The sequence below is a fragment of the Lagopus muta genome, chromosome 17, assembly GCF_023343835.1.
Source record: "Lagopus muta isolate bLagMut1 chromosome 17, bLagMut1 primary, whole genome shotgun sequence".
NCBI classification, from domain to species: domain Eukaryota; kingdom Metazoa; phylum Chordata; class Aves; order Galliformes; family Phasianidae; genus Lagopus; species Lagopus muta.
The window spans coordinates 2599123-2618708 of record NC_064449.1 but is presented as its reverse complement, the minus strand read 5'-3'; the positions used below and the strand labels follow the sequence as shown (position 1 = coordinate 2618708).

At 56.1% G+C, this 19586-nt stretch overlaps 4 protein-coding genes across 8 annotated transcripts; 2 read left to right on the top strand and 2 right to left on the bottom strand.

Moving 5' to 3' along the window:
* The first annotated feature begins 56 nt into the window (after positions 1-56).
* Positions 57-1336, top strand: LOC125701883 (transmembrane protein 17B-like). Its single transcript, XM_048964438.1, has 4 exons — positions 57-174; positions 329-432; positions 541-654; positions 1073-1336. The coding sequence occupies exons 1-4, from the start codon at positions 57-59 to the stop codon at positions 1334-1336; spliced, it is 600 nt and encodes a 199-aa protein (XP_048820395.1).
* Positions 1337-1573: 237 nt separating this feature from the next.
* P2RX6 (purinergic receptor P2X 6) lies at positions 1574-6005 on the bottom strand. The gene is made up of 12 exons (XM_048964611.1): positions 5753-6005; positions 5532-5682; positions 5207-5278; positions 4325-4400; positions 4080-4173; positions 3810-3890; positions 3560-3701; positions 3232-3341; positions 2984-3077; positions 2797-2862; positions 2454-2531; positions 1574-1989 (listed from the first exon to the last, which is right to left on the bottom strand). The coding sequence occupies exons 1-12, from the start codon at positions 5893-5895 to the stop codon at positions 1897-1899; spliced, it is 1200 nt and encodes a 399-aa protein (XP_048820568.1). The 5' UTR covers positions 5896-6005; the 3' UTR covers positions 1574-1896.
* Positions 5896-12408, top strand: LRRC74B (leucine rich repeat containing 74B). 4 transcript variants are annotated; one of them, XM_048964615.1, is made up of 8 exons: positions 5896-6082; positions 6974-7106; positions 7677-7883; positions 8941-9050; positions 9777-9892; positions 10339-10417; positions 10605-10700; positions 12275-12408. In XM_048964615.1, exons 1-8 carry the CDS (start codon positions 5918-5920, stop codon positions 12311-12313), a joined length of 945 nt encoding a protein of 314 aa, XP_048820572.1. In that variant the 5' UTR covers positions 5896-5917; the 3' UTR covers positions 12314-12408. The 4 variants fall into 4 exon arrangements, with proteins under 4 accessions (XP_048820572.1, XP_048820570.1, XP_048820569.1 ...); XM_048964613.1 differs by lacking the exon at positions 12275-12408 and adding an exon at positions 11086-12243 and having other exon boundaries at positions 5896-6070; XM_048964612.1 differs by lacking the exon at positions 12275-12408 and adding an exon at positions 11086-12243.
* Positions 12409-13247: 839 nt separating this feature from the next.
* Positions 13248-18317, bottom strand: SLC7A4 (solute carrier family 7 member 4). Of its 2 annotated transcripts, none has more exons than XM_048964602.1 (5): positions 18222-18317; positions 16220-17225; positions 15440-16116; positions 14980-15088; positions 13248-14826 (listed from the first exon to the last, which is right to left on the bottom strand). In XM_048964602.1, exons 2-5 carry the CDS (start codon positions 17199-17201, stop codon positions 14633-14635), a joined length of 1962 nt encoding a protein of 653 aa, XP_048820559.1. In that variant the 5' UTR covers positions 17202-17225; positions 18222-18317; the 3' UTR covers positions 13248-14632. The 2 variants fall into 2 exon arrangements, with proteins under 2 accessions (XP_048820559.1, XP_048820560.1); XM_048964603.1 differs by lacking the exon at positions 18222-18317 and adding an exon at positions 17980-18076.
* Positions 18318-19586: the final 1269 nt, after the last annotated feature.

Sequence of the window (19586 nt, the reverse complement as noted above, 5' to 3'; positions counted from 1 at the left end):
CCTGAGCAGTAGCTGCCTTAATTCCCCTCCTGCTAATCCCAGCTTTGCTGGCAGCCATGGCTGCACACACACCGCTGCCCCCCAACCTGCGCCGGGGGCTGACGGCCTTCAGCGGCGCCCTGTTCTCCACCAACAAGACATGGGACAGCAGCACTGCTCACCTCTACCATCCAGGTACCCTGGGCAGTTTGACTCCTGCAGCCGTGGGTCCCCTGACCCTCAGCAATGGCTGACAGCAGACATCAGTGCTGTTGCACTGGGCTGGGATGCAGGGGAGGGATGATGGGGGTACCGGGGGTCCTCCCCAGCCCTGCTTTTCTCTGCCCAGTGCACGAGGTGCTGGCCAGCCTGCCCCTCCAGGTGATGCTCTACTTCAACGTCTGCTACTTCCCCTGCTGGTGCCTGGCTGAGGGCATGATGCTACAGCTGAAGGTACCCTTAGCTTTCCAACAGGGAAGGAAGGCTACACTGGGAGGGCAGAGGGAGTAGGGCTGGGGACCAGCATGGGGCTGGCAGGGACCAGGCTGTGCCCTGTTGCAGTACAACCTGCTGCCCCGCTACTACCAGCTCCTCCTGCTCGCTGCCTTCCTCATCCTCACAATGGCCGAAGGAGCCCGGCTCTACCTGGGCTACATTGGGAACCTGCAGGAGAAGGTAAGGGCTGGCCCCCTGCCCCATGCTGGATGTCCCCTTCGCCCAGGGTCTGAGAGCCCGTCACCTCCCTTCCTCCTTGAGTGCCAATTCACCAAATCACACGGCATCACAGAATGGCCAGGGTTGGAAGGGACCTCAAGGATATGAATCTCCAACCCCCTGCCACAGGCAGGGCCATGAAATTCCTCATTTAATAGCAGACCGGGCTGCCAGGGCCCCATCCAACCTGGCCTTGAACACCTCCAGGGATGGGGCATCCATGACCTCTCTGGGCAGCTGTTCCAACACCTCACCACTCTCTGTAAAGAACTTCCCCCTGACATCCAATTCAGGATGCTCCAGGGGGTTCAGCCCCTGCAGAGGTGCCCCCCACATACCAAGGTTTCCCATACATCCTCACCAGCCTCTCCCCATCCAGGTGCCTGAGCTTGCTGGCTTCCTCCTTCTCTCCATCCTGATCCAGCTGCCCCTCCTGCTGTTCCTGCTCACGGACCACCTCACCATCCGCCTGCCGCTGGAGCTGGCCGTGCACAGCCTTCTGCTGGCCTTCCTCATCTGTGAGGTGGTGGCTGCCTTCCTGGCACTGCGGTCAATGAGCAGGCAGCTGGCAGCTCAGTTCTACCTGCGGCAGTTCAAGGTGGGCAGGCAGGGTGATGCTGTGGGACACGATCCACCCCACTGAGCCCAACAACATTAAACAGCACCAGCTCCCAACGCGCTTCTGAGCACTCTTTTCTGAGCCAGGCAGCTCTGGGGCTCGTGGGGCTCCAATAAAGGGGTACACGTCCATCTTGATTCCCAGGAGGGCAGAGTTGGGCTGTGCAGCTCAGTGCTTGCAGGATGCAGGTGCACTTTGTGCGACGGTGCAAAGGATGCAGAGCTCCAAGGCAAAGAGCATGGCCAGAGCCACCTCCCACTTTGTGAACAGCTTTATTTCAGTGCATCCCTGCTTTTCACAGGGCCAAGTGGGAAGGGAAGAAGCGCAAAGTGCTTTAAGCCTCTTGTGCTGAGCACGGACCGACCCCATCCCAGTGAGCCCCAGCCCCAGCAGCAGCTCTGCAGCACGGCCCTGGAGCTGCATGTTGTGTCAGGAGGACTCTCCATATACTCTCTATGTACCAAGGACTTCTGCTGATGCTGGCACTCCTTCAGAAGTGCAGCAGCACCCAGCCCCAGTGCTCGGCCAGAATTGGGCCACCTCCTGCAGGGTCAAAGCTGTGTCCCATCACATCTACCTGCAGGTCACTCCAGTGTGCATTGCTGAGCATCTCCCAGGTCCTGGCCAGCCCTCTCTGCCTCAGCTGCTGCTTCTTTCTTACCTTTGGGAGGTTTTGCCTGCAAAATGAACAGACATTTGCTACAGTCCAGGGGATGCCCAGATCCTGCCCTGCTCTGCCCATTCCCATGCTAACAGTTCCATTCCTTAAGGTTGACTTGCAATTCAGGTTGGAATAAGGCCAAATGCGTTTCCCCCAGTAGGATGGTGCAGCCCTGGGACACTTCCCCAGGAAACCAGAAAGCCTTGGAGGCTGCCAACACTCTGTCTGAGAAAGCTGAAGATGCCCTGAGCGAGGGCTGGCAGCAGACCTGCTCTGATGGGGAATGAGAGGGTTCTGGAAGGGCTCCCCATCCACCTGGGCAGTGCCAAGCAGGCATCACGCACAGCAAGAAAATCTACAGCATCAACATTGACACAGCTCCCAGATCTGCTGAACTGAGTTACAATCAAAGGGCAAAAAGCAATGAAATCAGCTCACAAAACCTCAGCTCTCCCAGGTGGTCCCACAGCCCATCCTCACCTCCTCAAATTTCTCTTTCCAATAGAGGTCAGCCTTCGCATCCAGGTAGAGCAGAACCAGGTCACAGACCATGGTGGCCTAGAGGGGGGACAAATGGAGCAGAGGTGGGGAAATCTGTGGGTCAGGGTCGGCAGAGGGGAGAGCCACAGTCATAGCCATGCAAGGGATAGGGATGTGTGGGGGAAATGGGGGCTGGTGGGGGACCCCATTACCAGGTCAATGGCAGCAAGTGCCAGGCATGCTACACTGGGCTGCACATCACGCTTCCTGAAGCTAGGAAGCTGCAGATGGGCAGCGGATCATAGCCCATGGATCAGAGGAAAAGAGCATCTTCAGTACTCACAGTTCCAAAGAACGCGATGCCGGTGCTGAAGCTGACAGCAGCAGGAATTATACCGAACTTCCCAGCCTGAGGAAAACAAGGGGTGGAGGAGAGAAGGCAGAGAGCAGAGAGAGGGCTGTGAGGAGCCCACAGGGGAGCTGTGGGGCTGCAGGAGGAGCGCAGCAGGCAGCGACAAGGAACACGCTACCTGGCCGTGCACAGAGATGTCAAAGCGGATGCCATAGAGCTTCAGCAGGCTGCGGTAGTGCTGCCGCTGCAAGTCCCAGTAGTAGGAGGCCGTTCTGCAGAGGCACACAGGGCTCAGCCACACATCCCTGCACTCAGTCGGGCTCAGCACAATCATGGCTGGCTTTGTGGGTCCCATCTGCCCTGCTGCTCCTTTCAGGGAAAGGGAGATTCCAAGTGCCAGCAGCGCGCCCACCCCAGCGCCCTCACCTGAAGTTGTACCTCCTGTCCAGCAGGATGAAGGAATAGCGTGGCTGGCAGTGGGCAGCAGGCTGGTCCAGGTCGCAGTCCCACTCAATGCGCACGCTGATGCTTCCTCCCTGCGGCGCACCAACACACGTTACATTCCAGGGACCGGAGATGTCAAAGCATCACAGCACTGCTGGGTTGAAAGGGACCTTAATGCCCCCCGGCCCCAACCTCTGCCCTGGGTCGGTTGCCTCCCAGCAGATCAGGCTGCTCAGGGCCCATCCAGCCTGGCCTCCTTTGGGGAATTAGAAGTCATCTTTCATGCTTGAAAAGAAAAAGAAGCAAATACCAGCAGTGCGAGGGACCCAAAGGTCTCCCCAGCCGCTTCCACCATGTCACGGACACGGAACACAGGGCAGGAAGGGCTGAAAAAGGGATCGTAGATGCAGGTCTTGAAATAGGTGGGATCGTTGGTCTGCAGCGTGTTGCCCCTGAAACAGGAGGAGAGACAGAGGGGTGGTACGCAGCCCTTGGGATGAGCTGAGCGTAGAGGCTGGGCCGGGCAGCACACGCTATGGGCTGGAGGGCGCCATACTTACTTGGAGAAGTTAAATTTGGTGAAGTTGACAGTATTTTTTATAAAAAGAGTGAAATTCTCTGCCTCAGCCAGAAGAGGTTTCCTGCAAAACAACAAAGCCCCGCGATTTGGGCTACATTGGCCATGACAAAGGGCCAAGAATCACGGAACCATTAAGGTTGGGAAAGACCTTTAAGGTCATCTTACGCCTGCCTACCACCACCGCTGCCCACTAACCACATCCCTCAGTGCCAGAACACCTGGAGGGACCGTCCCCATCCCTGTGCCGTACCTGGGCAGGGTGTCATTCTCCACGGGGCACCAGCCAAAGATCTCACAGGTGGAATGGGTGCTGTTGAACATCACACATTTCCCAGTCTTAATCCCTAGAAAGGAGACAACGCGAATGGCGCCCTGCCATTTTAAGGCAGTCTCCAGGATTTATTGCCAAAGGGCACTGAAAGTGGGCAATGAGGCATCGCTACGGAGCTGGAATTGAATGATTTTAGTCTATTTTTTAAGCAAAAAATGCAGTACCATTGCCATGAACCACTGGGTTTCCTATAGGACAGTCCACATCTTCCATGCAGATCCCATCCAGCACAGAGGGGCTCTGAAAGAGACAGGAGAGAAGGGGTCACTGCTGCGGCGCCCTTAAGGCTCACAGCCATTCACTCACATCTCCATGCACGTCCCAAATGCTTCCAAACCAGCAGCACAGTCCCCCCAGAGCTGGGATAAGGGGTTCCCCAAGACAGCTTCATGGTTGGGTTGGAAGGGACCTTAAAGCTCACCCACTGGTTGTATGTGAAGAGGTGCAAAGCTTGGGAATTCAGCTACTGAAGTCCACAACAATGCTTTAGAAAGCCTAAATCTGGCCAAGATTCCTTCAACACACCCTTCAACACACCCTTCCTATCACCTTCTAGTAAGTCAGCCTTGAAAATCTATTGGTGACGGTGTTCTCCAGCGGCACAAACAGAACCAGGTTGCACGTGCTACAGGCACATGATGAGAGATGAGATCTGCTGTGCAGAAACCCTTGAAACATCAGGGCTGAAGGGTTTATTGGGGAGCACAGAAAATAAACGTACCTGGGCAGAGAATGACTTCACTCTTCATCTTTATCAGAAACCACTGCTGATTCTTCAGCAGCTGCACAGCCATGCACTGCAGCCAGGAAGCAAAGCCAGCCTTCTTGGAGAGCAAAGCACCGGTGGCATAGATGGGAGCAAGCATCTTTAAGATCTAATGCCCATCTCACCCCCCTCCTCATGAGCTCCCATTGCTCCCTGAGCTCAGGCAGCTCAAGGTTGCGCCCACAGCCCTGGGAAGCTGTGCCATGCCACACACCACTGCAGAGTGGGGAACCACTGTGCCCAACTCCTCCCATACAGCCCCCCAGCAAGGCCTGCTCACCTCGGGACAAGTGCCCTGAACCTGCTTGTCTGTCACAATGAAGTTTGTCACCAGAAAAAGCACATTTTCTCCCTGTGAGGCAAGAAGACACCTTCAGCACGGCGCTGCTGCAGAACACACTTCAGAGCTTCCAACCTCTTCTTCGGGCAGCAGAGCCGGGAAGCTTTACGGGGGGGTTGCAGCCGGGGCTCGCAGAGATGCCGCGGTTGTGGCCCGAGTTCGAATCCCGGCGAGGGACGGGCCCGAGTTCGAATCCCGGCGAGGGACGGGCCCGAGTTCGAATCCCGGCGAGGGAAGGGCCCGAGTTCGAATCCCGCTTCCCTACCTGCGGGGGCCTCGAGAAATCCGCCGCATCCCAGAGCCGTCTCCTCGCGTCCTCCGCCCGGCTGACGGACACTCCCTTCAGCTTAGTGACGACCGAGACGTGGGGAGCGGCATCGGTGTCCTGGTAACCCCTCCGCACTACGAACACCCACCTGCAGACGGGCGGAGCGATGAGCCCGGCTCGGAGCCGCAGGACAAAGCAGCGCTGCGGCTCGGTCCTACCCCAGCACGTAGCCCAGCACGGCGAGCTGCAGCAGGCGGTGCAGCAGCCCCACGCGCCGGTTCCTCGTCAACGCGAACTTCTCGGTTTTGTAATCCAGCAGCTCCCCGCACAGCGCTGCGCCTCCGCCGCCCGACGTCGCCATGGCAACGGCGCGGGGTCCGGAGATGGCGGAGGACCGGAGCTCCGCGTTCCGCCCTTCTCCCTCGCATCGGGAGCACAGCTCGTACCTGGCGGCGTGCCGGGCCTGCGGCGTCTGCCCGGCCTCCTGTCTGCTGCCCGATCCGCCCGGCCCTGCGCTCCTCCTGCGGCACCGCGGGGTGGGCTCTCGGGTGAGGGCAGCCCTCCTGTCCTCATCATTCCCCATCCCTGCTATTACCCCCTCCCATTATCCTCCCTCTCTTTATCCTCTCGCATCCCCAGGATCCCCCTCATCGTCTCCCCAACCCCCATCCCATCCTTCACTTGTCATCCCCATTATTCATCCTCCCACCATCTCCCCCCTCCCCATTATTCCTCCCCCTTGCTAACCCTCCATTAGTTATCTCCTCCCCCATCCCTGTTATTTCCCACCACCCTTTATATCCCCCCCCCCATCCCCCTTATTCCTCCCCTCATTATTCCCTGTTCTTTAGCCCTTACCATACTCCATCACCTCCCCATCCCTGTTATGCTCCCACCATCCCTTCTATCCCCTCCACTTCCCTACCCCACCCCCATGGTTCTTCCCTCCCCCTCCATTACCCTCTCTTCCTTATTCCCTCTCCATTACCCTTCCTATTATCCTCTATCCTTCCCCATTACCCCCCCCAGCCCCCTTATTCCTCTCTGTTGCTCTCCCATCCCTGTTATATTCCCTGTTATCCCCCCCACCCCTGATTGCACACCAGAACCCCAACATTATCAGCCCTCCCTTTCCGGGGCTGCTGGTTCTCCTCTCCAGGAGTCAGAGAGCCCATTTTTGTGACAGGGAGATGTCGAGGACCCACCTCCTCCTGCTTGGCCTTCAGAGACATCCAGGTTGGGCACCAGCAACTGGTGCCTGCCTTTGGGGAGCAGAGTCACACAGAATAGCTTAGGCTAGAAGGGACCTTAAAGCCTATCTAGCCCCTGCCACCTCTAGGGACACCTCCCATTACATCAGGCTGCCCAAAGCCACCCAGCCTTTCCCTGAGCACCTCTAGGGATGGGCCAGGTTACACCAGGGCCTTTTTTTGTTGCAGGGTGCCAAGGCATTGGCTCTTTCCTTGATGACCAACACCTCTGTCGTCTCATTAGACCTGGGTGACAATTGGCTGCTGGGAGAAGGAGCAGCTGCCATTGCAGAAATGCTGAAAGAAAACCACTCCATTTCAGGTTTGTCATCCTTCCTGCTGTTCTGCGGTGGCAGCTTTGCTGTAGAGGAAGAAATTGTGCTGTTTTCTTTGTGGTTTTAACCAATCCCCCTCTTACAGCAGCTCTGAGGCCTCTCCAGAGGCCAGAACCTTGTGTAAGCCAAACTGGTTGCAGCCCTGGAGGATGTATGTTATTCACCAAGAACGAGGTCAGCATAGACAGCTGAGAATAGAACACAGCTTTCAGCTGAGGCTGCCCTAATCTGCTTTGTCAGGGCACCACAGATGGAAGAGTCAAGTTTGGTGCTGTGAAACACCAAAAAAAAATGGGATCTTATTTTCCTTCTCTAGTGGTTGAATTCTGTAGTAGGTGTTCAGGGTTCTATCAATTCTGTGCTGGAGAAATTCATTCCACACAGGTGGGCAGAGGAATTCAGGCTTCTGTTTTCTATGTTAAAATACAGTGTTAGAACAGTTTAGACTTCTTACATTCTGAGTCTGGCAGTGCTTCTCTCATTACAGCGTGGAGGCACCTCCTTGGCATCTGTCATGATATCATCTGATGATCTGATAATGCTTTTTCCTTCCCCAGCTGTCGATTTATCTGACAACAAAATGGGCATTGAAGGAGCTAAGGCCATTTCTGCTATGCTTCTAGAAAACACTACAGTTGTGGTCCTCCAGCTCTCTGGAAATGAGTTTGATGACCACGCAGCCAAGTATTTAGCAGATGCCATCACAGCAAACAGCAAAGTGGGAGTTCTGGATCTGAGTTATAACAAGTTTGGTGAGAAAGCAGGTAAAGTGCTGTCTGCATGCCTTGCATAGAGAGCAGTGCTGCAGGAGTTCCCAGTGCAGCTTGATGAGCTGCTTGCTTGCCTCAGGCCATTGGGGAGCACTTCTGCAGAACGTTCCTTGTGATGTCAGTGCCAATCCTTAACTCTTCATCTTTTACGCTCATTTACTTCAGTTTGCTTCACAAGAGATGGATAAGCAACCTCCCGTCCTCCTCTGCTTCTCCTCTGCTTCTCCTCTGCTTCTCCTCTGCTTCTCCTCTGCTTCTCCTCTGCTTCTCCTCTGCTTCTCCTCTGCTTCTCCTCTGCTTCTCCTCTGCTTCTCCTCTGCTTCTCCTCTGCTTCTCCTCTCCTTCTCCTCTGCTTCTCCTCTCCTTTCCCATTATTACTTATGCAGGCTTCAATGCCTTTTCTCTCCACCCCTGTGCTTCTGACCTCCCGCTGCCTTCACAGTCAAGTATCTCTCCTGTCTTCTGGTCTTGGCCATGGCTTTTTCTTTGTTTTTGTCTTTTCCCCATGCTCATCATGGATCTCATTTCTTTCCTGCCCCATCAGACATTCACAGAGCATTTGCTGGGAAAGTCTCTTTGGATTTCAGAGCTGTAGGGGTGGCTCGAGAGCAGGGCCGGCTTCTCTGCTACCAGCAAGCTGCAGCTGGCTGGAGGCCAGAGCTGTGGAAGAATGAGAGAGCCTGTGGGATGCTACCTGCTGCTTGGTGTCAGCTTTCCGAGTCGCATGGGACTGGAGAAGGAGGCTGTGCCATCAGCTCTTCAGGCTTGAGCCACAGACCGTGGCTCTGTTATGGGCTGATTGGATTTTCTCTTCCACAGGCTGAGTTTGCAGCCTGCAGTCAGAGAACAAACGCACTTCTATTGTCTGGCAGCTTCTGCTTTGTGTCTGTGCTAAATAAGGTATAAAAGAATAATATTTTCTGGTTCTAATTGCTTGCCCAGATGGAACACAGACAATTGCAGAGAAATGCCTACACTAACCCGAGCTCCCTGCTCTGCAAAGCAACTGTTTTAACTCTTAAGCTGTTTGGCACCATGTCTTTTTCTTAAGGTGAAGCTCTTGGAGAGGCAATAGCAGAAAACATCGGATTGAAGGAACTGAAAATCAGCTGGAACCATTTCCACAGTGAGGGAGCAGTTGCTTTGGCCAAAGGCGTGGGGGTAGGAAATGTTTTTCACTCCTGTCTTAAACGCTGAAATCTCACATGAAGCTTTGTCTGTTTGTATGAGCATCAACGTCATCATGTGATGTTTGTCCACCAGCCGTCGATGATCTGGGATCACACAGACCTTGGAACCAAGACAGTCAAATCATTCACTGTCTACTGACATAGTACATATGTTTTCATTTCTCCACTTCTAGCTCTTTCCCTTTTTAGAGTCAAACTTGGCCTAATGAATGCTTTGAATTGTTTCCTTGCACTTCTGATTCACAGATCAATACAGAAGTTGCTTTGTATTCTACATACAGTTTTTACTCTGCTCAAAGAAAGAAGCTTCTTTCAGCTTTTCAATGCCTAAAGGGAGCCTACAGAGGGGAGAGGAATCAACTCTTTGGAAGGGTTGATAAGTGTAGGACAAGGGGAAATGGTTTTAAGTTGAGGGAGGGGAGATTGAGGTCGGACATCAGGGGGAAATTCTTTACCAGAGAGTGGTGAGGTACTGGAACAGCTGCCCAGAGAGGTTGTGGATGCCCCGTCCTTGGAGGTGTTCAAGGCCAGGTTGGATGGGGCCCTGGGCAGCCTGGTTTAGCATTGGACGTGGAGGTTGGTGGCCCTGCATGTGGCAGGGGGTTGGAGATTCATGATCCTTGAGGTCCCTTCCAACCCCGGCCATTCTGTGATTTAGTAACAAGGTTTTAAATTCAATGTCTGTGTCACGCCACAGGCAAATGTGTTCCTCAAGGTGCTGGATGTTTCCTACAATGGCTTTGGCAACAGTGGAGCAGCTGCCTTGGGAGATGCTCTGCGAGCCAACAACGTGCTGGAAGAGCTCAATGTAAGGTGAGTCAGGCTTCCAGCCTGCTGCATGTTTTCTCCTGTTCTCCAGAACCCACAGAAGTGAGGTATGAGAGGAAGATGTTACGTTTGGAGCCGTGGGCTTTGTTCAGTTCATGGCCTGTAGGGAGGCATGCTTAGGGTGGTGAAACAGCAAGGGAAGCAAGGCGGCCAAGAAGGTGAGAGCTCAAGTTTGCGGTCATTAATATATGATTAATATATGATGGAAGTGGTTCCAGAAAAATGACCAGAAAAAAAAAAGAAAAGGAAAAGCAGACAAAGATGGTAGCAGGGAGCTGCCATGAATTCCCTCTGGACTGGTTTTCAGCACTGGGTGCAACAGGAGGTTGCGTATCCAGAGCAATGCAGTAATGTCTTGTATCAGCCTGGCTGTGTGGGCAATGGGGAACCTGCAGCTCAGGCTGTGCCTCATGCCATCCGTCTGCTTGCAGCAATAATCGCATCTCGGTGGAAGGAGCTCTGCAACTTGCAGTTGGCCTGAGAGAAAACAAGACCCTGAAGATCCTTAAGGTGAGTAGCTTTGCCACGAGGAGCCTGCAGTGTGTGGCTGATGGTTTGCTGTTACTGTAGATGGTTTTGTGCCAAGTGGTGTCCAGCTCGAAGAGGCAAACTGGAGCTCTCACAGAGCCAAAGAAAAATAAGCTGGGGATGGGAAGAGCTGTTGTGTATCCTCCTGGTGTTTTCTTCTTGCCTCCAGATGATCAGAAATCCCATGCAGAACGAAGGATGCTGTGGGATCCTCAAAGCTCTACAGGCAAATTCCGGCACTGGCATGGAGATCCTGGACCTGCCAGTAAGTGTGACAGCAGACAGAAGAGGGAAGGGAGGGAAGAAGCTGAGTGTGTGAGCAACAAAGTGCTGGCAGAGGGATTCAGGCACAAGACATCCCATGTAGACATCCCAAAGAGCATCGTTTCAGAAATGGAGGCTTTCTTTCAGACTGGTGCCCTTAGGCACCTTCAGAATGGCTTAGTGCCCTTAGGACCAAATGATTACCAAGTACTTTGATCTCTAAAAAGAGGAAACCCGTATCTCCCATTGTGCTGCTTCATCACCTCAGCTCTTCTCCTTGCCCAGGGAGCAGCATGATGAACCTCACACTACCCACAATGTGGGCAGCCCCAAGGAGGGGACATCCTGCCATGCACTTGTTTACCTGCAGTGATTCCTCCTTCCAGGACATTCCTGTGAGCAAGGAGTTGGCGGAGCTGTGCGAAGCTCTGCAAACGCTTCTCCCAAATCTTCTTCTCCGACGTGGTGGAAGCACAAAACTGCAGGGGAAAAGTCTGTTGGCGGTCGAGGTTTGGCCCCAGCCCAAAGTGTTGGGTAATTCCCATAACTCCGTGCCTTAATGTCAGTCTCCTTGGGGCTGCTGCTTCTGCCTGATGTCCCCGTACTGCTGAGCAAGCCAGGGATGCACAGGGCAGCGCTGAAGGCAGGAGCTGTGGGAATGTTGGCTGTCACTCTGCTGCTGCCTCTCAGAAGTTTTCCTGTCTGCTCACTTTAAGCTTTCTGCTGTGTCTGCTTCTGAGTCTCTTCCAGCACATGCAAGAACTTCCCCATGGATGATGGCTCCTTTTTAATCATCATCTTTGGGCACAGGGCTGGTGGAACACAGTGTGCCATGATCTGCTGCAGTGGAGTCTGCACAGCTCAGGAGTGCAGTGTGTTTACACAGCATCCAAAGTCTGTCCAGAGCTGTGCTGTGCACAGATGCTTGCTTTCTTCAGCTGTCCTGCCAACAGCCAGGCTTGCCTTTGCTGGACTGGTTGTCAGATGCAGCGGTGACTCATTTTCAGCTGCTTCCTTCCCCAGCTCCTTGGCCCTGTGAGGAGCTCATTCTCCCCAGGGTGAAGACCCCGTTTTAGGTGTTATAACTGGTGTCATTTCCTGGATGCACAACTCTTTCTTTTCTGAGTTTCACATTGGATGGATGCTACAAGATGCCAGGAAACAGGTGGAGAACTCAGCAGTGATTCAGCACTGACAGCAGCACGTGGATTTAACCCTTTCCTCCTCCCTGCAATGTATCTGCCATCGCCCAGCAGCATCCAGGGCATCCTCTCTGTGCTGCTGGGGAGCAAATAGCTCTGTGCAATTACATTTTGCAGAAAAACTGTTGTATAGATGTACGAATTATTTTACATGTTTTGTATCTAATAAATAACATCTGTGCCTACACTGTCTAAACCATTCATGTTTTAAGCTCTGGAGATACTGGTTGTTGGCATTAGTGATAATTTCTCCTTCATTATTGGGTAGCTTTTGTTTTGCTTTTGCTTGCAGCCTTACTCCTCTACCCCTCCTTGCAGACCAGCAGCCTGGCTCCTTGCAGCACTCCTGATCTGCTCTGGTTGTTTCTGGCAGGTGAGCCTTCATGCTCCAGGCAGATCCAGATCCACGTGAAACAGCTCTGGTGCAAGTCATGCTGGTGATCTGAAAATGTTTAGCTACTGCTAAGCATCATTTGGGGCGGGGATGGAGCAGCCTGCAGCACAACTCCGAGCTGCTCCACCAGCACACAGGAGTGTTTTTGTGAGTGCTTTCACCTCTATTCGATATTCAGCCCGATTTTCCTTGTGCTGGGGATGAGGGAATGCATACACCTGGGGGTGTGCCAGTTTTCAATATCCTGCCTTTCTCAGGCCCAGGGAAGGAGGGTGTTCACTGCACAGCGCTTCCCTCATCCATCCTCAGGCTGTGTGTGCAGGAGGATGGGAGGCTCACGTGGGTTAAGGAGTGGATTACTTGCAGCCAGCCCTGCAGCTCCTCTGTGCAGGGGGGTGGCAGATGGCTGAGAACCACAGAGTTGGAAAAGGCCCCAAAACTCAGTGCTCTACCGCTCCCCAGTGCAGTGGGGATGCTCACCCATGCAGCAGCCCCAAGCAGAGCCTGGACCACGGCACATGGGAGCTGCCCCATGACCTCCACAGCCGTGTCAGTTTTCCAGAACTCTTATACCACTCTGACCTACATACCTCACCCTGGAGCACTGCAATTAGACTGATCTCCATGCAATCCAGCCGGGCTGATTAGACCAATATCACGAGCCCCAGAAAAACGCTGTTTCCTTTAATGAACAAATCATTGTAGGATTGCTCCCTGGCTAGCGGTGGCTACTGAGAAAAAAATGGCTTTGAGCATTATTAGGTGGACAATTTAAAACCAATTAGTATGTGTTCTGTGTAGGGCACATTACCTCAGCAGGACGTGGGATGGAACAGAAGAACCAGCCAATCCTGTAGCCCTGGGTAAGGAGTGTAACCAACCCAATGGTGCTGCAGAGGGCACGCTCCTCCCAGGCTGCCTCTAATCACATCTCCATCCTTAATTCCCTGCAGCCACGTCACTCCCCACCCACACACAGCCCACGTGGTCCCCACGGCCACCATCACTCTTACAGGTGAGCATTGTTTCTCTGCATTTTTACAACTCCATTTGGGCTGGTTAAGCTCATGGAACAGTGCAGAACAACGGCCGTGCTGGGGCCACGCATGTATTCTGTGGCTTGTCTTTAATTCACATCATTGACACTGGGTTTGCACGTTCTCTCAGCTCAGGTCACAGCTCTGGGACAACACCACAGACCCTATCCCAGTGCCAGGACACCGCTCTGCTCAGCCCTGTCCTTGCAGCTGACACTGGGGCTGAAAGCTTCTATGCATCCATAGGGCTCCAGCTCCCTGCCCTACGCCCACAGCTCTGGCCAAAAGCCATTCACTGCTGGGAAGAAGTGGGCTATAAGGGGAACACAGCACATGCACCCAGAGCCATTGCAGAACCAGCGTTTATGGGGGTGAACAGGTCAGCCCGTTGCTCACAACCACTACACAGAGGTGCCAAACAGGGCCGCAGCGGGGCAGGGGCTGGGCAGCAGTGACAGTGCGGGGGGAGCAGGACATGGGCACTGTCCAGGGGTGCAGAGCCCCCAAGGGGACGGGGCAGGGGATAAGAGCAGCTCCCAGCAGGGCACGGCCCCATAGGAGGATGCTGGGATGCTGTGGGGCAGGAGGTCTGCATTGCAAAGCCTGAGGGGTTCGGCAGCCTCTTCCAGCAGCCTCCAAAACCTGCACCTGGGGGGATGACACCAAAAAGCACCCACTGAGCCAATCCTGAGCCCCTGGGAAGGGCAGCACCCGAGCCCAGAGGTGTGGCAGATGCTGGGGCACAGGGGAAGGGCACAAGCTGTGCCACCCTTTCCATAGTCCTGCCTACAAACCAGGTCCCTGCCTTCACGCTGCCATCCCCAGCTTGTGTGGCCCTGGCTGCTCCTTGTGCCTCTCAGTACTGGCATCGAAGGGAAGAAGCACCAGAGAGGTTCAGGCAGAGGGAACAGCAGCACAGGGCTCAGCAGGGCTGCAGCAGAAGCCAGGATGAGGCTGGGATGGGCACACTGCCTGTCTCCATCCTCCATCCATGCAAGGCAGTGGAGATGAGCTGGAAAAAGGGGATTTGCTGCACGGCATCTGGGTGGGCGCAGGGGAACAGGGTGGGGATGAGGCTCCCTCTGAGCATGGCAGGCACTGGGGCTGAGGGCAGAGCGCTGCTCTCCAGTGCTGGGAGGGAGGGGGCCAGCCCCACCATGCTCTGCAAGGAAGAGTGAGCGGCACCCCTGGACAGAGCCCTGCACCCGGGCAGCCCTCGCCGCACAGGGGTCAGGCAGAGCAGAGGGGTCCGGAGGGTGGGCGGGCACTGCCAGAGCCACAGAGCCCCCTCCCACGGGCGTCATCTCTTGACCTCAGTGGTGTCGGTGTCCGGCAGCCCGGCAGCAGGCTGAGGGCTGGGCTGCACTGCCTGCACCGTTTCCTCCAGGCTGCCACTGGGGAACACCACGTAGCGGGCGCTGACACGTTGTGGTCGTGGCTCCCGTAGGTTCTCCTTGCTGTGCCAGATGCCGTAGCCAAAGTAGACGAGCAGGCCTAGAGTGAGGGAGAGGGAGGTCAGCACGTCCACCCAGCAGCACAGCCCTGGCACAGAGGTCCTGGCTCAGCCTTGCCATCAGGTCCCAGGACCTGCAGCAGGTGCTTTCCTCTTGCCAGAATAAATGGTTTCTGGGTACCGGGAGCACTCACCAAGGATGAGCCAAATGGCAAAGCGGAGCCACGTCATGTAGCTGAGCTTCAGCATGAGATAGATGTTGAGGACAATGCTCAGTGCTGGGGACAGGGGAACCAGGGGGATCTGCAAGAGATGGAGTTAGCGGTGAGGGGCTGCCAGCTGTGCCCCAGGACTGCATCCCACCAACCACACCTGCACCCCAGGTGATGCTGCTGACACCAATACCCCATGCCAGTCATAGAATCATAGCATAATTGGGTTGGGAGAGACCCTGCAGCCCCCCCAGCCCCAAACCTTGCCCTGGGCTGGTTGCCCCCATCCGCTCAGGCTGCCCAGGGCCCCATCCATGGCCTGGAGCACTGCTGGGGATGGGGTACCCACAGCTCTCTGGGCAGCCTGGGCCAGAGCCTCGATACCCTCAGAATAAGGAATTTGCCCCAAACAACTTCCCCTTAATATCAGCATGGGACCCACCTGGAAGGTCTGGGTGCTGCGCTGCTGCTCGTGTGCCCAGATGAGGAGGAGGCTGAGCACGAAGCCCAGGCTGAAGAGGACGAGCAGCAGAGAGTAGCTCCAGGTGGGCAGGTGAAGGTGGGTGTTGCCAAACACCAAGATTGAGCAAAGGCAGACAGCAGACACCATCAGGGTCACCACAGCCACCGTGACCACCTCGCCCGGGTAGAAGTCACTGAGAAACTCCAGGTAGGGCTCGAAGGCTGCCTTCAGCTGCCCTGGCTCGCGGTGCTCCTTGCTCTTGTCACTCCCCACCAGCTGCAGCTTGTCGGAGAAGGACTCGTACTCCTTCAGCTCGGGGGCAGCCATGCCCTCACGCTGCTCAGGGTTGGGCTGGCTGCCCGCCGGCTGCGCGGGGCCGTCCGCCTTCTGCTGCTGGAAGCGCAGCACGATGATGCTGGCGGCCACGAAGGTGTAGGCCAGCAGCGTGCCGATGGACAGGAACTGCACCAGAGCCTCCAGGTCAAAGACGAGGGCCAACAGGGCCATGAGCAGCCCAAAGACCACGATGCCGATGACGGGCACCTGCGTGCGCGGGTGCACCCGGGAGAACACCTGGAAGAAGAGCCCGTCCTCGGCCATGGCGTAGACGATGCGTGGCAGGGAGAAGAGGTTGCTCAGCAGGACCGTGTTCATCGCTGAGGGGTGGGCAGAGAAGAGGGTCCCACGTGAGAGTGGGCCCCAACCAAACCGGTACCCGACCCCGCGCTCTCCCACCTCCTCCCACAAATCCACACTCACCACAGATGGAGCCGGCAGCCACCAGGAATCCTGCCCAGGCATAGCCCCTCCTGTAGAAAGCATCAGCCAGGGCAGAGTCGGGATCCAGCGTGTGCCAGGGCACCATCAGCGTCAGCACCACGGACACGAGGATGTAGGCACCGGTGGCCAACCCCAATGAGAATGCAATGGCCCTGGGGACGGCCTTCTGCGGGTTCCTGGCTTCTTCGCTGGAGGCTGCGATGACATCGAAGCCCACAAAGGCGTAGAAGCAGGTGGCTGTGCCAGCCATGATGCCTGACAGCCCATAGGGGGCAAAGCCCCCCTCCTGGGCACTCCAGTTCTTGGGCTGCGCAAGAACGAAGCCCATGATGAGAATGAAGAGGATGACGCCCATGCTGATGGCTGAGAAGACGTGGTTGAGCCAGGAGGACACTTTGGCCCCAAAGGAGATGAAGGCGGTGGCCACCAGCAAGATGGCAGCCGCCAGGAAGTCAGGGTAGTGGGCCAGGAAGGGAACCTGCCAGGTGCCAACGTGGGTCTCGGTGAAGTTCTTAATTTTGTGGTTGAAGATGGAGTCCAGGTAACCACTCCAGGCCCTGGCCACCGCTGCGCCCCCGATCATGTACTCCAACAGCACGTTCCAGCCGATGAGAAAAGCCCAAATCTCACCCACGGACACGTAGGTGAACATGTAGGCAGAGCCCGTCTTGGGCACCCGGGCCCCAAACTCAGCGTAGCAGAGAGCAGCCAGGAGGGAGGCAAAGCCAGCAATGATGAAGGAGACGATGACGGCGGGGCCGGCAATCTCCTTGGCCACGGTGCCCGTGAGGACATAAAGCCCAGAGCCCACCATGCCCCCGATGCCCAGCAGCGTCAAGTCGATGGTGGAAAGGCACCTGTTGAAGGACGTCTCCATCATGTCGGCCTCCAAGGTCTTCACTCTGTTGAGTTTCTGGCAGAAGCGGGTCAGGTCCGTGGAGCGAGGCAGCCATCTCGCCATCCTGTAGGTGCCCTGCTGGGAGACCTGGTGGGAAGCAGGAAGTCACGAGGAGCCCAGCAGCAGATTGGGAATGCTCTGGTTCCACTCTGCTGCGTGACCCACTGGGACCAGAGAAATGGTGGTGGAGTCACCATCCCTGGATGTGTTCAAGAACTGTGGGGATGTGGCACACAGGGACGTGGGCAGTAAGCATGATGGGAATGGGTTGGGAATCTGAGAGGTCCTTTCCAACCTTAACAATTCCATGACTGAGCAGCCCTGTGCTTCTCCTCCACTGCCTAAATCCGGTCTCTTTGCAGAGCCTAGGAAAGCGGGGCACAGGGAGGGGAAGTCACACGTTTCCTTGGGTTCAGACCTGCTGAGCACAAACATCCCTGCTCTGTAGCATGCACTGGGGTCAGCGCTGCAGTGTGCTGCTTTAGGCACTGTGCAGGAAGCCGTGCCTGGAAACCAGGTGGAGGGGAACCGCAGCACCCCCAGTACAGCATTTCCTCACCCTTCCCTTTTGAAAGATCGCTGTTAGAACACAAACCAACCCACTCCGGGCACAGCAGACCGCGCTGCTCCCCGGCACCTTATCCATCACCTCCCTGCCTATAAGAAGCCCCGGTGTACTGAAAGCCCACCAAGGGGCCACGCAGGGTCTGCGCCGGCCGCTTCCCTGGGGTCAAACCAACGCACGGAACCACCAGGACGCAACGCGCTCCATCTGCGGCTCGGGGGCTGCTCCCAATCCCCCAAACCCTGCTCAGACGGCTCACGAGCCGCTCCCCCAAACCTCCGATCCACAGCCGGGTTCCTCCCGGCCCCGTCCATGGGAACGGAGCCGCGCTGACACGCACGCAGCTCCGCATCCGTCACCGGGATCAGAAGAAGCGGAGCCACCGCCCTTTGTCCGTGCGGGTGTTGATCCAGGACGCGGGGGGGGGGGGGTGGGAGAACCTCCTGGCTCCGGAAGAAAGGCGAAATCTCACGCAGACATCGAACCCCAAAGCTCCCCCCGCCTCCGGCCTCGCTCACCTTTGCGCCCCGGGGGCTCCGAGGGCGCGGCCGGGGGGGGTCCGCGTGGCTCCGGCCCCGCACCTGCACCGCACCGCCGCCGCCGCCTCGCCCCGCCCCGGCCCCGCCTCCAACACGGCGGTGGGCGGCTGCCACCTGGTGGGTCCGCTCGGGTAGATCTGTGCGAAGCCTGCGGACGGACTGCGAGATGCTCGTAGGTCCCTTCCAGTTATGGGTGCCGCGATGCTCGCAGCTCAGACTGAGGAGCGAGGTCCCCCATCGGGCCTCGCACGGAACCGCTCCCGGCATGAAGGAGCCGTGGATGGACGTGGGTGCACCGCTGGTTTCACAGCAGCAAAACGTTTCTTGTTTCCTTCTCTGCTCCTATCTAAAGCCTTCCTAATGCATCATTTGATTCCACGATAGCTATGGAGCACTAATGCTGACATTTCTGTGGACCTGATTCTGTGGACATTTCTTGGGACCGGCCATCACCCCAAATACTTTCAGTGGTGATGAACAACTCGGCACCTGTCCTTCACCATTCGGTGCTTCCATGCACATAAACTCACCTTCATCCCCCCCAAATCCACATCCTCCTTTGGACGGGCCCACACTGCCCTGATCAGCCCAGCAAAGCACAGGAGAAGGCAGCAGGAAATTCACCTTGTTTCTTCCTACTATTGCTCTCTGCTCCTCCTCCAGCTTGCGTGCCTTTGCTCACCTTCTACCAGCCCGTGGTAACCGGATCCTATCGTGCTTTGCTTCTCCACGCTGCTGATGGCAGCACTGAGGCTTTGGCAGCGGCTGAAGCCACCTGAGATGCCATCAGGCACACAGCAGGTCCCCAGCCAAGTGTTCCTATGGCACCCAAGAGCTGCAGGGCCGCACGGGAGCAGAGCTGCTGCATTTCCAGCTGGGGCAGCTTCTGGGTCACTCTCCTAAGATCCAGCACCAGTGCAGGAGAAGGGCTGCAGCCAGTCCCTTGGGGATGGTCACTGATCACAAGCTACACCAGGAGCTTTATTCTCTTAAAATAACCTTTCCAACCACTGAACCACATCTGAGAACTCCATGCCCCTCTCAGAAAGCCTCTCTCTCTCTCAAAAAGAAAAAAAAAAAGAAGAAAAAAAGAAGAGAAACCTCCTGACCTGTGGCCAGGCTGCAGGCATGGAAAATTTCAGCGGGGATTGTTTGCCTGGCAGAGCCGTGTGCAACTGAAACCAGATGGTGGGAGCAGGAAGCTCTGTTGTCATGGTGCTGCCGGAGCAGCCTGCTGCGGATGCCACAGCCTTGGAGGAAGCTGGGGTGGGTGGCAGAGCCCTGCACGCGCCGTGTGCTGGGGGCTCTGGGCTGTGGTGGGCTCTGCTCTGCTCAACACTGGGC